General features: G+C 40.5%; 2 protein-coding genes across 3 annotated transcripts in view; one reads left to right on the plus strand and one right to left on the minus strand.

The window, feature by feature from the left end:
• The window catches only part of Dnajc24 (DnaJ heat shock protein family (Hsp40) member C24), a 40716-nt gene that overhangs the window by 10054 nt on the left and 13469 nt on the right, over nt 1–17193 (plus strand). Inside the window, exon 3 of the mRNA XM_057781582.1 lies at nt 12813–12951. Within this exon, the coding sequence (XP_057637565.1) occupies nt 12813–12951 (139 nt within the window). The remainder of the gene's footprint in view (nt 1–12812; nt 12952–17193) is intronic.
• Immp1l (inner mitochondrial membrane peptidase subunit 1) overlaps nt 13463–17193 on the minus strand; it is a 64386-nt gene continuing 60655 nt past the window's right edge. For both annotated transcript variants that reach the window (XM_057781579.1, XM_057781580.1), the window contains exons 8-9: nt 16012–16103; nt 13463–13493 (exon numbers count right to left, since the gene is read on the minus strand). In XM_057781579.1, the coding sequence (XP_057637562.1) occupies nt 13478–13493; nt 16012–16103 (108 nt within the window). In that variant the 3' untranslated portion in view covers nt 13463–13477. The remainder of the gene's footprint in view (nt 13494–16011; nt 16104–17193) is intronic.

The following is a 17193-nucleotide window of genomic DNA, read 5'->3' on the forward strand; positions in this document are numbered from 1 at the left end:
GGATTTTATTGCAGTTAAGAAACACTATGACCTGCTCCCCTATCCACCCTTCCTTTATCCCAATCATCCCGTTTCCCCAAGTTCCCCCCATCCTCCCCTTCTCACTTTTCTCTCCCCATCTCTCCCTACCCCCATCCCACCCCAACCCCAAGATCCCAATTTTTTGCCCGGCAATCTTGTCTACTTCCCATATCCAGGAGGATAACTATATGTTTTTCTTTGGGTTCACCTTCTCATTTAGCTTCTTTAGGATCACAAATTATAGACTCAATGACCTTTATTTATGGCTAGAAACCAATTATGAGTGAGTACATCCCATGTTCATCTTTTTGGGTCTGGGTTACCTCACTAAGGATAGTGTTTTCTATTCCCATCCATTTGCATGCAAAATTCGAGAAGTCATTGTTTTTTACCACTGAGTAGTACTCTAATGTGTATATATTCCACACTTTCTTCATCCATTCTTCCATTGAAGGACATCTAGGTTGTTTCCAGGTTTGGGTATTACAAATAATGCTGCTATGAATATAATTGAACAAATGGTTCTGTAATATGATAGGGCATCTCTTGGGTATATTCCCAATAGTGGTATTGCTGGGTCCTGGGGTAGGTTGATCCCGAATTTCCTGAGAAACCGCCACACTGATTTCCAAAGTGGTTGCACAAGTTTGCATTCCCACCAGCAATGGATGAGGGTACCCCTTCCTCCACAACCTCTCCAGCAAAGGCTATCATTGGTGTTCACTTATCTTAATTAAGGGAGCCATCTTAGGGTTGGCAAGAGACTTGAACCTAGAGGGGCTCCCAGGTGCCCAGGGCGATGTCCCCAGTTAGTTCCTTGGGCAGCTGAGGATAGGGAACCTGAAATGGCCCTATCTTATAGCCATACTGATGAATATTTTGCATATCACCATAGAACCTTCATCTGGCGATGGATGGAGATAGAGACAGAGACCCACATTGGAGCACCGGAACGAGCTCCCAAGGTCCCAATGAGGAGCAGAAGGAGGGAGAACATGAGCAGGGAAGTCAGGACCGTGAGGGGTACACCCACCCATTGAGACAGTGGGGCTGATCTATTGGGAGCTCACCAAGACCAGCTGGATTGTGACTGAAAAAGAATGGGATAAAACCGGACTCTCTGAACATGGCAGACAATGAGGGTTGATGAGAAGCCAAGGACAATGGCACTGGGTTTTGATCCTACTTCATGTTCTGGCTTTGTGGGAGCCTAGCCAGTTTGGATGCTCACCTTCCTAGACCTGGATGGAGAGGGGAGGACCTTGGACTTTCCACAGGGCAGGGAACCCTGACTACTCTTCAGACTTGAGAGGGAGGGGGGAAAGGAGTGGGAGAGGGGGAGAGGAGGGGGAGGAGGGGGAGGGAAATGGGAGGCTGGGAGGCGGCGGAAATTTTTTTTTTCAATTAAAAAAAAACACTATGACCATGGCAACTCTTATAAGGGAAAACATTTAATTGAGGGTGACTTACAGTCAGAGGTTTATTAGTCCATTATTGTCATTGTGGCACGCAGGCAGACATGATGCCGGAGAAGGAGCTGAGAGCTCTACATCTTGATTCACAGGCAGCAGAAGCGACTGTGTCCCATATGGGTGTAGCTTAAGCATAGCCCCCAAAGCACACCCACACAGTGACACACTTCCTCCAACAAAGCCACACTCCTGCTAGGGCCTTGGGGCCTATGGGGGCCATTTTTCTTCCACACCATCACATACCTATACTTTAAACAAAGGATTACTATCTGGAACATACCTAGAGCTGCAAAAGTTAAACTCTTCAAACACAAAACTTCCTATTAAGAAACAGGACAGTTCTCAAAAAGGGGGGGGGGTGGTGGAGTGGGGAGAAAGAAATACAGACAGATAGACAATATGGTTAGTCAGTGTCTTAGCTAGGATTTCAGTTGTTGCAATGAAACACCATGATCAAGAAACAAAGGGTATATTTGGCTTACACTTCCACATCACTGTTCATCATCAAAGGAATTCAGGACAGGAACTCAAACAGGGCAAGAACTTAAAGACAGGAGCTGGTGCAGAGGCCACAGAGGGCTGTTGCTTACTGGCTTGCTCTTCATTTCTTGTTCAGCCTGTTTTCTTGTATAATTCAGGACCACCAGCCCAGGGATGGCACCATCCACATTGGACTGGGCCCTCCCCCATCAATTACTAATTAAGAAATACCTTAAAGGCCTGCTTGCAGCCTGATCTTATGGAGATATTTCCTAATTGAGGACGCCATCCTTTGAGATAACTTTAGCTTGTGTCAAGTTGACATAAAGCAGTATTTTAAAAAGTTTTCAATGTTCTTAGCCATCAAGGGCTTGCACATTAAAACTACTTTGAAACCCCCTAACTGTAATTAGAAGGTCTAACATCACAAGAGCAAATGATAACAGATGCTATAATTAACAATAGATAATAAAAGTGTGAAACATACACATAGTGGAATTTTACTGTGCTGTAAAAAATGAAATGATAAAATTTGCTGAAAAAAATGGATGGATTAGAAATGTAAGGTGACACATATTCAGAAAGACAAATACCTTCTATTCTTTTTCATTTATGGATTATATGGATCCTAGTTCTGTGTGAATGTGGCGGGGAGAAGGAGAAGGGGGTCCTGGTTATGCAAGTATTTCTATCACAAATAATATTAGGAAGGAGGAGAGAGGGTAAGGCAGGTGGACTAAAAGTAGTCATGAGGCTGCTATGGTTGGAGGAAGAGTGTAAAGCAGGCAGGGTAAGAGTGAAAAGAGGAGACAATTCAAATTCAAACAATTTTGGTTTGAAAATACCAAATGCAACTTAATACTTTGTTTTGGAATAAATAAATGTCCGAATTTTATCTGAGTTCTGTGGTTATCAGGACATTGATTTGAATAATGTCACCTGCCATCATTGCTATTGGAAACTTCTCTCCCCATTCTTGCCCACTCTTCAATGGTAGGAGGTGCACCTTCTGGTAAGGTACAATTCTGATACAAATCTGAAGATGTCCCTTAGTCAAAAACTCTCTCATCTTCTATGGTCTTCTGGTAAGCTCTAACCTTACTAGAGTTCTGCTGAGCATGACCTATGCGTGTGACTATGTCAGCCAAAGCGAAGTCTCCCAAGGCAGAGGTCCTTTCCATTCACTTTTCTATCCTTGGTGGCCCTAACTCCTTGCATTCTTTACAGCAGAATCTCAAGGAGCAGTTGGCTTTTTGACTACTCTGCACCATGGTATCATTGTTCTCTATTTTTCGTTTTTCTTCTCAGACTCAGTGACTATGTTAGGTTGTTTACCCCTGTAAACCCAAGACCAGCAAGTGAAGTGACTTGGCCTGTGGCAGTTATGAACCTATGGTTTATCTAACCTGTGGTCAGAAAGCCAGGTGTCACGCGCCCCCCCACCCATCCTTGGGATAGCTCTATTCTATCCTGCAGATAATGTGGAGTTTTGAATGGAGGTATGCCTTAGTGTTCTCAGATGCTCTGTCTTGATCTTACTCCTGCTCTGCCTGCCTGGCAGTTCTGTTTATAACTCTGATGGCAGTCTTACTGTATTTGTGGTTTCTCTATGCCCGGGATGTTGCTTTTCTCCACTCTTCTGTGTCCTCCCAAGGCTGACTTGTCTTCATTCCTTGGGTGTCGGTCAGTGTCGCCCTTATTTCAAAGCCCTCCTGCCAAAGTGAGCAGTCTTTTCATGCCCCATCTTAACTGTTGCTGTATAATTTGATCATTGCCATGTCTATTTCTTCCAGGAGAAAGTGAGACCCTTAGGACAGGAATCCTCTCATTGTCTTAAATATCCACATGACTGGTGCAGTATCTGTGTTGTAGTGAGGTGGCAAATAAGTATTTTTTGATGGATAATCACATCTTTGGGTTGGTAGCCTTAACATAGATTATATTTTCTCTAAGCCACAAAACCTTGAAAAATTAGGCTTTAATAATAAAAAAAAAAAAAGGAACACGTTTTTGTTGACTGTTAGACAAAACAATGAATTGTTGATTTTCTTTAGGCAATATTTTACTTAGCATTAGGTGGCAGCAGTGTGTTAGACTTGACTTTACCTTTGGATTTTTTTTCTTTAAGCTTTCGTAATGTTAATGTGGTATAAAAGTATAAAGGACATCTTTGTAGTTCTATCATACATAACGTTTTGTAACATAATCTTATCTGAAGCAAGTAAATTTCATAGAAATGAAGAAAGCAAGACACGCCATGTTAATCGGTGAGGATCCCTCTCTAACCTGTACTCATGCTGATTAGAGAATCACTCCTACAGAGTCTTAGCAGCTCTTCCCCCTGCTGTTTGATGGCTGCCTTGTGAGAACTCTGGTTGCAATAATGAAGCCAGACGTGATCTCGGAGGGTATGTCCTAAGAAGCTCCAAGTGCTCTGCTTGTTCTCATGGGTTTCTGTCCATATTATGGTCACCTGTCTGGGTACTGAGTTTCATTTTAAGTGCATTTCTCTCATTGGGTGGAAAGGATTAAGTATGGTCACAAGCACCCAAGTCTTATGTGTCTTTAATTCCACAACAAGTTTGAATATATGTGTATTAAAATGCCAGTGCTTATTATGTATATTTCATTTTCATGATAGCTTCTGAAGGCCTATAAATAATCAGAATCTGATTATAATCTGATTAAATAGTCAGAGATTATATTTAAGGACACTGTACATTTTAGCTCCACAAAAACATTTCTTCAAAGAAATAGAAAGGTGTTTAGAGCTGATTCAGACGAGAAAGGCGGAATTCGTTCACCACATTTCTTTCTCAAGGGTGAAGCACCTGGGGGAATTGAAGCCAGTGTGCTCATTTCAATAATATGGCGGAATGGTGAGTTAACAGAAGAGCAGGAGAGCGCTGACAGAGCACCCACCTAATTAGTACCAGATGCCTTGGTGGCCACCACGAGCTGCAGGTCGCTATAGGAGAGCCGCCCTGGGGTGTCACTGTCCGAATGACACCACTCTTACCCCTCTTTACTTCTCAGGGCTGACTTTATCTTGGTGGAAGTTGTTCAAGTCCTTAATTATACAAAAACTGAAATAAAAGTCTTTCCCGAATCCCGAGAAAGGTGGAGCCAGCAGTGCTCTGGTGATGGCCATTGGCGGAAACTGGAGGCCCGGGTTTTCTTTAGACTGTAAATGTGGCTGTTCAAAGTGTAGAGCAGAGGTCAGCCCTTCTACTTCTGAGTTTCCCTTCGTTGTGCATTTAGTCCCCCCAACCCCACCTCATCATGCTTCTTTTGAAAAACATCCACACCATGAATGTTGCGAGCTCTACTCTTCAGCCCCTGCCCTCTTTTCTCCTGACATGCCCGTTTCCTCTTTCCATCCTCTTACCCAGCTCTCCTTTTCTTTAAAAGCCTTCTCTTCCCCTTCCTCTGTCTGCTGTTCCTGCTTGTCCTACCCCCACTTCCTCTTAATCTCTCTTTTCTTTTCTCTTCCTCTTTTGCTCCTTGTTAGAGCGACAGTAACCAATCTCAAAAAGAGGCTCTGATTTGGCCCTCAATTTAGCTATTCATGTTGTCCTGATGTACTGCAAACGTTCTGCCGTCTGTCAAGTAGACCAAGTAATGTCTTAAACATTCCTGCTGTTAATACGGCTTTATTGGAGGCTGATGCAGCAGAGGTTCCAGCAGCCAAGGGGATATAGAGGTACATCTGTGTTCATCTTATCTGTCAGCGTGGCCAAGTCATCACACTGGAGCCTCATGCCAAGGCTCATTCTGTGGGCCCTGGGAGGATGATAGATGTTAGAATCTATTAGAAGTAAAATCAAAATGCTATTCTTAATAATCCTGTACAAATCACAAGTCTTCTTTTTGGTTAATTAGTATATGCGTGTTTGCTAGTGTGTGTGCGTGTGCGTATGCATGTGTGTGTGTGTGTGTAATTCCTGTCCTGGGGAGGGCACGGACACGATGATGACACGACACAGGAATGAGGAAGACTACCGATGAGCAGAGGGTTTCCTTTAGATATGACGAAGATGTTCTGAACTAATAGTGACAGTGTGCAGCTCTGTTCAACATCTTAGAACACAATGAATTGGACGACTTAAAAGGGTAAGCCATAGGTATGTGAATTATATCTCAATAAACTAGGCCCACACTCTAAGGCTTAGTGTTAGCAGAAAACGAGGAATAGGAGTTTATAGCCAGGCCTGGTGGTATGCTCCTATAATCCCAGCACTTAGAAGATAGAAGCAAGAGGATTAGGAATTCAAAGCATGCTAGGACTACATGACAGCCTGTCTCAAAAATATATAATAAAAATCAAAGCAAATTTATACCTGATTTTTATAGTGCTACTTTTAATTTTTATTATTATTACTGTGTGCATCTTGTTTTTGAAACAGTATCTTGCCCTATCATATAACCTTATCTTGAATTCATGATCCTCTCATCACAGCATCTTGGTAGCTGGGATCGTAGCCACCACACCTATCAACTTTAATTATTTCTTCTAAGTGCACAAATGATAATAAGCTGGACCCTGCCCTGGAGGATTACTTGTAATCTAGCCACTTGACCACAAAGCGGTATTTCAAGTTCTTACTCATTTCAGTAACACCACTTGATATTTTCTCAATCAGCTTTTGCAAGTGAAACATAAAGTCCTGTTTAAAATGTATTAATTATGTTACTAAATACACTTAATTCGTTATCTTTTAAAAATGTGTAGAAAATATATCTACTTTGGGGAGCTTGAGATGAGAACAATGTATTTAGGAGGAAGGGGTGTTCTTCCTTTTTTGTTTTACTAGATCAACTTAGGATTTTCTTTTTCTTTAATGGTACATTGCTAAGTTTTTGAATGTATAGTTGTGATTCTGTGTGTTGTGATTATCCAAGAACAGCTCCACCCCTCTGACTAGTCTGTAAACGTGTGATGGTGGTAGTCACTACCAGTCATGGCAGAATAAGGGTAGTCCTTAACAGTTACAGCAGAATGGCGGAGATGTGTAGAAGAAAAAGTGCTGATTGTACCTCAAGAACAGACAAGGCATACCCATTTCCAACTTTCCCATCGACTTCCCAGCTTTAACTCTTTTCTAGGACTGTGATGGAAGTGTGGTGCCTTGCAGAATGGCAGAAGGAGGCCCTAACCTTCTCATCTGTCTCTCACTGTCTTCATACTCCTGGTAACCTTAAAGACCCTGTGAGGAGACTCCTCAGATGCATTGCCTTCATCCTTAGGCCACATTTAATTCTTATTGTTGTATTTTTAAAATTTCGCTTTGTTTTCTGGGGTGACAAGCATAATTGACAACATGTAAGTGAAGTCTGGGAGACAAGCAGGCTTCTCACCTTTTTCAAACATGGGAGGAAGTGAGGCTTAAAAACTAGTATTGTCTCCCACCCCCAGCAGGTGATCAGAACTATAGGCAGGTGTACTCTAAGGCCTATGGCCTCTTGGTCTGGAAGGTCTTTGGGAGTTACTTCAAGGAAGACTAGAGGAGACAGAGGAAGAGAGGCAAAGTGGATGAAAGGGGGTATTAGGGCCTAATATGGCTGTCTAGAGTTTGAAGGGTAAGAGCTAAGACGTATGGTTGTTTGGCTTTAACTTATAGTGTCAAGCTATAATTTGGGTTTTTTCTCTTTCTCTTGTTTTGGGAAAAAAGAGATTAGGGCTATAATGAGTACAAGGGTTTTAAAATTTATTTAAATAAAGATTTATTATAAAATTGCTGAAGATTAAAATTACTGTATTCATACAATTTTCTGATCACTTTTAACGCTATGCTAATGTTTTAGTAAGGTGAGGGTGAAGCCGTTCTTTATGAGAATGACTGTTGGGGATGCAATTGTGAGTGACAGATCAGAGTTCCAGTTACTCATGCAAATTGCCTTCCTCCTTCTCTCAGCCTTGCTTTTCTCTTTCATTTCTCAATGGATACCCAAAGGAATGAGCTTTTACTATCTTCAGTGATAAATACCTCGAAAATATTGTGATAATTAGACCCACTAAATAAAAGAACTCTAATTAAAAATGTCAAAATAAGCCCAGTTAGCTCCATTTATTTAAAGTTTTCTAGTGGTAGTATATATTCTAATGTGCTCAAAACGAGTATATAGTGTGACATAATGGGTTGCTGTATCAGAAATTATTGGCAAAAAAGAAAAATAGAAATCCAGGTGTCACCTATGCTAGATAGTTTTATATCAACTTGACACAAGCTAAAGTCATCGGAGAGGAGGGAACCTCAATTAAGAAAATGCTATTAATTAAGACTGGGCTATAAGGCATTTTCTTTATTAGTGATTAATAGAGGAGGCCCCTTTCCACTGTGGGTGGTACCATCCTTGAGATGGTGGTCCTGGGTTCTATAAGAAAGCAGGCTAAGCAAGTCACATGGAGCAAGCCAGTAAGCAGCACCCCTCCATAGCCTCCCCACCAACTCTTGCCTCTAGTTTCTTGCCCGGTTCCCACACGGCTAGCTTTACCCAAAATAACAACACACAAACTGTGTTCTTTTAAACACTGCTTGGCCCATTATATCTAACCTCTTCTTAGCTAACTCTCATATCTTGATTAACCCATTTCTAATAATATGTGTAGCACCACGAGGTGGTGGCTTACCGGGGAAGATTCAGCATGTCTGACCTAGCGGCTGGCTCCATGGCATCTGCTTGACTCAGCTTTCTTTCTCCCAGAATTCTGTTCTGTCGAATCCACCCACCTATGTTCTGACCTATCAGGCCAAGGAGTTTCTTTATTAACCAATGAAAGTATGACCCTCCTCCATCACTTTTCTATTTTCATTTACTGTTTTATTTTTTGCTTTGTGATGCTGACCCCAGGCTGGCCTGGAACTCACTGTGTAACTAACCTCCTTCTTTATCCTTCTCTTTGCTAGGATTACAGGTTTGATCCACCACATCTAGCCATTTTTCTCCTTTTTCATAACAGAAGAATTTTCTCACCTTTTTTCCCATCTTACAGAGATTTGCTAAATTCTTTCTTTAAAATCCAGACATTTCTGAAAAAAATTTTTTTTGATACAAGGCCTGTATTCAATGAAAAACTGAACAGCTCTCACATGTTTGGTGTGGCCAGCTTCACTACTGTAATGAGCACTCCAAAACCCATAGAACATCTTCATTTAAAATGAATTCCTTCTACCCCTTTCCTCAATTCCTTCCACCCATGCCTATCTAGGAACTTTATTTTTTGTCACCATAGAACATATTTGTCAAAATTTTTATTTCATATGAGTTTTATTCTATAGCATGTGCTATATATATTTGAATGTGCACTATATGTTCATTTTGTATTTCTGAATATATCATAGCTTTTAACTGTTCAATTGTATTCTGTTATAAGGATTTAAGAACATTTATGAATCCATACTCTCTTTGGTAGGCATGCATGGGTTCTAGTTCTTTTATGCTTTTATTAATAAGATAATACATTTGTTTATGAGCCTTTTGGTGAATATGTGTTTTTATATATTATTTATCTTAGGCACAAACATCCAAGAGTGGAACAGCTTGACTCAGGTAGATGGTAATTCCACTGGTCTGCTGTCCCCTTCAACAGCGCACACATGACTTTCACTCTCCTGTGTCTCTTCTGTGGTATATTCTGCACACAAGTCTTGACACATGAATACTCAGTACTTCCCCCTAGTCTTCCTTATTCGTTTTCTTAGCGATGGTTTTGATGAGCTGAAAGTTCAGCTTATCAGTTTTATGCCATGTAGTTTATATTTCTGCTTATTTTGATGTGATCTATGCCTGTCCCAGGGCAAGAAGTAATCCTTTTTGTTTCCTTTGAGAAGCTTTATGGTTTTGTTGTTGCTATTTGCCTGTCTGTGTTTGTATGTTTTGTGTTTCTAGAGTTTAAACTTACAATCTTATAATTGCTTACTAAGCGCTCTCTACCTCTGAGCTTCATTCTCAGCCCTTGGTTTTCCACTGAAGGGTCTCTCTATGAAGGCTGTGCTGGCCTGCAGCTTGTGATTCTCTGCCTTTTGCCTGGCATGGACTGGAATCACCTGGCTCTGTGTTTTATGTTTATGTCTCTGATTCATCCTGAATTACTTTTTGTGTTAAGAACAAGATATTCACTGAAGCTGTGTTTTTCATGTGGATATCTACTCATTAAAGAGCCATTCGATGCATAAAAACAGCTATAGTTTGGCTCTGGAATGTTTCTTGGAGGCGCACATGTTGATGCCTAGGTCCCAGGTTGTGCTCTTGGGTAATGGTAAAACCTTTAGGAGGTCGTACTTATTTGAAAAGTTAGTGCATGCCCTCGAAGGGAATACTGGATTGCTGACCATTGCCTTTTGACTACCAAAAGCCTCACTTGCCACATGCTCAGACTGTGGTATAATCTGCTACTGCAGGCCCAAAGCAATAGGTGCAGCTCATCATGGACCTCAATCTTCAAAACTGAGAGCCAAAACAAACCTTCCTTCTGTATAAGCTGATTTATCTCAGATGCTTGTTACAGTCACAGAATGCTAACTGGAACACTCGCCTTTCCTCACTGCATTGCACACCTTTTCAGAGTCTGTTGACCGTATGTATGATTATTTCTAGATGTTTTATTCCACCGATCTCTTGTATCACAGTATGAGTTCAGGACTACAATCTTAGTTTCTATAGTGATTGTCTTCTTTACTGTGCAGAAGCTTTATTTCCTGGAATCCCATTTGCCAGTTCTTGGGATTATTGTTATTTTAATAGACTGTATCATTAACTGGCTTCTGTAGAATCATGTTGAATTCTAGTAGTACAGGCTTCAGAAGAGAAGCTCTCCATTTCAGAAATAGTCGGAAAATGCCAAGATAGAAGAAGATTGGATCTCATTTTGACTATTGAAGAACTAATAGTACAGGTTAATTTTACCTTTCAGTTTGGAGCAGCAGGAGTTAGTTCCTGTTTTTGTAGAATTCTCTCCATCACATTGGTGCGTGATCAGGTCAATCAAATAGGCTTCCTGTAGTGGTCTGTTAGAAACTACCTGGCTTTTAATCTGCACTGCTCTTCCTCTAAAAGCTTCCAGTGGCATCTCTAGAGCATTATTTAATACTTAAAACATGCTGATATTAAATGTTTCCACATGTAAACTTTTAAAATTTTCTTCTTGGTTTTTTAAGTGGGGTCTTACTATCTAGTCTAGTCTAGTTTTGAATTCACCGTGGATTTCAAGGTGGCCTTGGTCGTCCTCTGTAGACCAGGCTGCCCTGGAACTCACAAAGATCTGCCTGCCTTTGCCTACCAAGTGCTTGGATAAAGGCTTATACCACAACGGCCAGCAAGACTTTCTTTCCCACAGTAGTTAGAGCAGTTAGCTTAGGTATGTGACTGCTAATAACTGATGAATTTGGCATGAAGAGAAAAGTTGACTAAAGCAGAAATTTAGTTCTCCTTGTTTGCCCTTGTTTCCCTTAGTTGCTCCTTGTTTACTAGTTCTTCTGTTTAACCAAATAGCAGAATCCCTTTGACTTTACTGATAAGGATCAGCAGCAGTGTGGGCAAGGTTACCATGACAACACATCCATTGTTAAAGTCACAGTTTAAAAATATTAAACTTACATACCTTCTGAATTCAATGGGAATTAAAGCTATCTAGCCTCATGTTAGCATGATTTGCTGTGCAAATTTGAATTTGGCAACTCGAATGAAAAGTGAGGGTACTTGTAAGATCTTCTGCCCTTTTAGTGTTAGGAAGTCAGAGAAAGAATCTGTTAGTTCCATTACTTGGTGAGCTGTCTACATCCGTATGTTATGAAATATAGGAATGGTTATTTGCCTGTTTTATTGAAATGAGTTGAAAAATAAAACAAGACAATTGCTAGGTTTATCTTTGAAATTCAAATGTATTCTATAGTATGTTTGATAAAACTTAATAATTACTGCTTGAAAGATTTTAAATAGTGCTGTCTAATGGTTTCTTATTTACTTGGGAATGAAAAAGTTACCCATCTGAGCATCTGCATTGTCACCCGCATATTATTTTAAGTGAAATGTCCTAAATTTAATCTTTCTTCATTTGTTTGCTGAGAGCTTGTTAAATATCAGAGACAGGAGAACTAAAGAGAAAAGGAGGGGAAAGTAGGGTAGGTGAGGTTCCCAGTAACCCACATCGCAGTTCGCATTTCCCAGTTATGACTTGGGCAGAATTTTCTGGTTTTGACAAAATACTATATATATTAAAAACATTACTAAAAATTTCTTAGAGTTAGAAACTTCATTTGAGAAAGATATTTAATGAATTTATATTGGAATGTTTTATCAAGTTCTTTACAAATGTGGCCTAGAAACTATGAAAACTTCAGGGCTGAGAAGAATATGAAAAGTCTTGTGTTTCTATAGGTGTGTTTTAAGTTAGAGTTGTATAATTTCATAACAAAAGCATCCTTGTCTATTTTGGACTTTTATCTACACTGAAATCCATTACATAAGGAAGTCTTCATCTGTGTGGTTTGTGGTCTTCCTTTCTCAGGTCCTGCTGCTCTGCATGTACCAATTTGTTTGTGTGAGTCACCTTCTGTAGGTAAATTGTCTATGAGACCAGTGATTCCGTGAGCAGATTATCTAGAGAATGCTGTCTTTGCACGTTGTGACAGATCATGTCACTGGTGGATCTGCAGTTACAGCAGTGGTCTGATTCACCTGGCAGTTGTCTCCTGTGCCCAACACTGTTGTTTTGTCTCACTTGGCATCTCACTTTCCATCTTCTTAACTAAAACTCAGGTTTATGACTGTTTTGTTTGTTTGTTTGTCTTAAACCTACCCCACTCAACTCTACTAACTGCCCTTATTTTTGATTGGCAGTATCATCCAGATAAACAAAGTGCAGATGCGCCAGCAGGAACAATGGAGGAATGTATGCAGAAGTTCATTGAAATTGATCAAGCATGGAAAATTCTAGGGAATGAAGAAACCAAAAAACTGTATGACCTGCAGCGGCATGGTAGGTACTTGTGGTGCAGAGACAAAGCCATGGACAGCTCTTGGAAGCACAGTGTGCAAGCCACACCTGTGGAGCGTTTCCCAGCATTCGCATCGTTATTGCCGTCACTGCTCCTCGCCCCATCGTTGTTTTTACTTCCGTCCTGTTCTTAGTAGTGATCATTGTGTCTGTTAAGAAGTTAACATCTATAAAGTGTAGGTGCTTTCTGTAAACTACTAAAAACGGCCAATTTATACCCCAAATTAATATGCATTATATCCTTAGAGCTACTTGTTACTAAACTTATATATGTACGCATTACAATCTTAAGTGCGGTACCTGGAAGATGATTTCCTGTAGTCGTGATCATCTGCCGGAAGCTGTTACTCAGGTTGGCTCCTAGTTACTCGCTGCCTGTGCCCTTTGTTTTAAGGTAGGTTTCGTGATGACTTACTCTTTATGAGACTGCTGTCAATGGTGCCTTACGAATGAACATTGCTTAAATAATTTTAAAGGTCATTTCTTTTTGCCTTTTGAAAATAGCTCCTTACAACAGTGACAAGCTGTTGGGAGAAAGAAAGGAGAATGTAGGTCAGGTTTGTCACACATGAACTGTCTTACACGAAGTGATAGGCTGTCTTTCAGCACTGGCCTTGGGACAGGAGTTCCTCAGCCTCATATCTAGACTTTCAGTAAGCACCATACTGCTAATGTGGTGAGCCAATCATCGGGTACAGCCTGTAGGACAAACACTGAGTTGCCTCTCCCCAATAGCACCCCAGGCTCAGCACCGAGATGTGCTGATAGGAACTCACGGTCCTTAGCTGATTAATAGATCCCTCCCATGCTAACACCGGCACACTATCTACCTCACCAAATGAACTTAAGGCTTGCTAAGATTGTGACAGGTTGATTTGAGAAGCAAGGCTTTATTTCTAAATGTAACATTATAGGATGCAGCCAGTGTTTGTAGAAACCCATTCTGTCAGATGCAGCAGTACCACTGTAAATATATATTTCTTTTTCAGTTTGTCATACGCTTGTGATATTTGATTTTTCTCATTTCTGTTTTTTGAGACAAGGTCTTTCTTTGTAGCCTAGGCTGCTGTCAAACTCGCCATATGCCCAGGCTGGACTTAGACTTGCAGCGATTCTCCAGACTGCTCTCTGAGTAGTGGGACTACAGGCACATGCCACCATGCCAGATCCAGCCTTGTTTGTAATACTGTTTACTTTTATTACTGATCTTATCTGGGCATTCTCTACTTTTTAAAAGGCCAGTGTTATGATTTTTTTGTTTTTGTTTTTTACTATTAGGTCCTGGTGAATTTTCCTTTTCAAAGGGATTTGCTTTGGTTTTCAAATGTGACTTAAATATCTGGTCTTCTATATATATATTTCTTTTTTTTGGGGGGGGGGGTTTCGAGACAGGGTTTCTCTGTGGTTTTGGAGCCTGTCGTGGAACTAGCTCTTGTAGACCAGGCTGGTCTCGAACTCACAGAGATCCGCCTGCCTCTGCCTCCCGAGTGCTGGGATTAAAGGCGTGCACCACCACTGCCCGGCTATATATCTCTTTAATAAAATTTTATTTCTGGTAGAAAGAATGTAGAGGTACCTTCATTCAAAAACAAACTCTGTCCATAGGTTCATCCTTATAAACAGGGTTCTCCTGGCAAGTTCCTGACTGTGTGGAAGCGAGTGCATTTAAGTATAACATAATACTGAGTGTGAGCTGTCCAGCCCCATAAAATCACAGAGCTCTGTTGGTGTAAGTTCTCTGATGTTATTTCTTCATGTTTTATCAGTCCTTACTAATGTGGAATACAGTTTGCTTAAGAAGAATTTACACAAAACCGTACCTTAAGGACTATAGGACAGGGACTGGAGGGATGACTCAGGAGTTGAGAGCACTGCCTGCTCTTCCAGAGGACCTGGGTTCAATTCCCAGCACCCATATAGCAGCTCATAACTATCTATAACTCCAGTTCCATGGATCCAATGGTCACTTCTGGCCTCTGTGGGCAGGAACCAGGCATGCACGTGGCGCGCGCGCGCGCACACACACACACACACAGGCAAAATTTCATATGTATGAAATAAAGCGTGTATGACATGTATGTGTAGTGTCTGCAGTTTTGCCACTTGAGCCTGTACACCATAAAGATTATATGAGTAAAACTGGCTGAAGATGTACTTTCCAAAGGGTAAGAGAAGAGCAAACATTATGAAGTATGACCTTTTTCTGTGGCATGCAGTAGGGTAAACTCAAAAATGGAAAGAAGTGGGAAAGTGATTTAAAATGAGCTCAGAATTGCATGAGGGGAGGTTTAAAAGACACTGTGACTGTAAATACTTGGTAGAGCCTAAGAAGTTCCTAGGATTATGCATTTTTTTGAGCTTTGAGTGTGCAGTTTTAAGCTTTTAATAACTTAGCTTTTATAGCCTACAGTATCATAGGGAGATTTTATAGGTAATTGATAAGATCACAATAAAGTTGAAAAAATTATGATTCAGATTAAATAGTCCTGAATTTATATGTCTGTTTGCTTTGCTATTTCTTTAGGTAAGTGATTACTAAATGTAGCTGTTTTAAGACAGTAGATGTACATCTTTTATGACGTCTGAGTACCTCAGATGTAACACAAGCATGTTCTTCATCAGAGGTTCTGGACGTAAATGCTGTGTTCCAATTTTAAATGGCCACTGGCCTGCTGTAGAGAGCTCTCATATCTAAGTGTGACTGGCTATATTTAAACCTTTTATTCCAGAACTGCCTTTCAAAACTCTTGTGATAAACCTGGTTTGAACACTGACACTAATTTCTTTTTACTCATGAATAAATGAAATGGACTCAAATATTTAACAGGATTTAGATTTGATATAAGGAAAACCTTTGAGGGTACTAATTTGATCATTTTAGGATAGTAAAAGGAAGAATTGTTAAAACCAGGTCAGAGCACTCAGTTTTTCTGGGTCACCCCTGGGGACATGGAAATAGCTGTGGTAGTACAGAGCTCTTTGCATGTGGCAACGGCTATTGTAAGCTTCCTTTTTGCAGTGTTAAGAGTCTTGATTGCCTACCTGCCATTGACTTGCGGCGTATGCTTAAGCTGTCCTTGCTCCGTTGACTGATGATCAATGCTCTTCCATAACTCCGAGCTCAGAGTGTTACTCTATTTTAAGAAGAATCTCATCAGTATTGCCACAGCCTTAGATGTATCCAGAAGCTAATTTAAAGGACCCTTGGCATCCATATTGTTTACTTCTCAAAGGAGACTACTGAATGGGCTATTTCTTTCTTTCTTTTTTTTTTTTTTAAAGATTTATTTATTATATACAATATTCTGCTTACATATATCCTATAGGCCAGTAGAGGGCATCAGATCTCATTACAGATGGTTGTGAGCCACCATGTGGTTGCTGGGAATTGAACTCAGGACCTCTGGTAGAGCAGTCAGTGCTCTTAACCTCTGAGCCATCTCTCCAGCCCTGAATGGGCTATTTCTAATGAAGAACATGTGATAGTAGGGAAGAGAGCCTTAAGTAAAACATATTTCCCCTCCTTTCTGTGTCTTTATTCTTGGCATTTTGAAAGTGATGGTAACTAGTAAAATTGACCAATTAGTTCCAGCCATAAAGATGGCTCTAAAGCTGCCTGCAGAATCCCCTGGAAAGATCCAAGAGCAGACTTTGCACACTTGGAGAAAGAATTCTTTCAAGATGTGTAAAATCTTCACATAAACAATGCTATCAGAAAGATTTTGGTGTCTTTATAAGTCTTATTGGGAGAGTTTTCTCGCGTATTAAACACATCAGAATAAACAGCAAGTATTTCATGGGAATAAAAGAGCTTTGTCGTGTTCTGTTGCACATATCTCAATATCTCAGTGGCTCTACAGATGGCACAACTAGGAGTTATTTCTCTGTTATCTGAAGAGGAGCAAACTTACAAATGCAGTTGATCAGATGAAGTAATACTTAAAAAAAAGTGAGTTGTGTTTGGAATCCCTGTTGATACCATATTGTTGGGTCCAGGGTGGTCTAATAAAGCAGAAGCAAACTTTATTCCAGAAACAAGATTCCAGGAAAACCAGAAGCTTTTAACCAAACCTTAAAAATAACAAAACAAAACAAAACAAAAAAACACCGCAGGGCACAGAAGCTTATCAGCTAGCTGAGACTATAGCCAGAGATGGTGTTTGTTAGGCTGTGGCAAAAGGCCGGTTTCTGAACCCATCTTTTTATAGAAGGGGCACCAAGCAT

The sequence above is a fragment of the Chionomys nivalis genome, chromosome 9, assembly GCF_950005125.1.
Source record: "Chionomys nivalis chromosome 9, mChiNiv1.1, whole genome shotgun sequence".
NCBI classification, from domain to species: Eukaryota; Metazoa; Chordata; class Mammalia; order Rodentia; family Cricetidae; genus Chionomys; species Chionomys nivalis.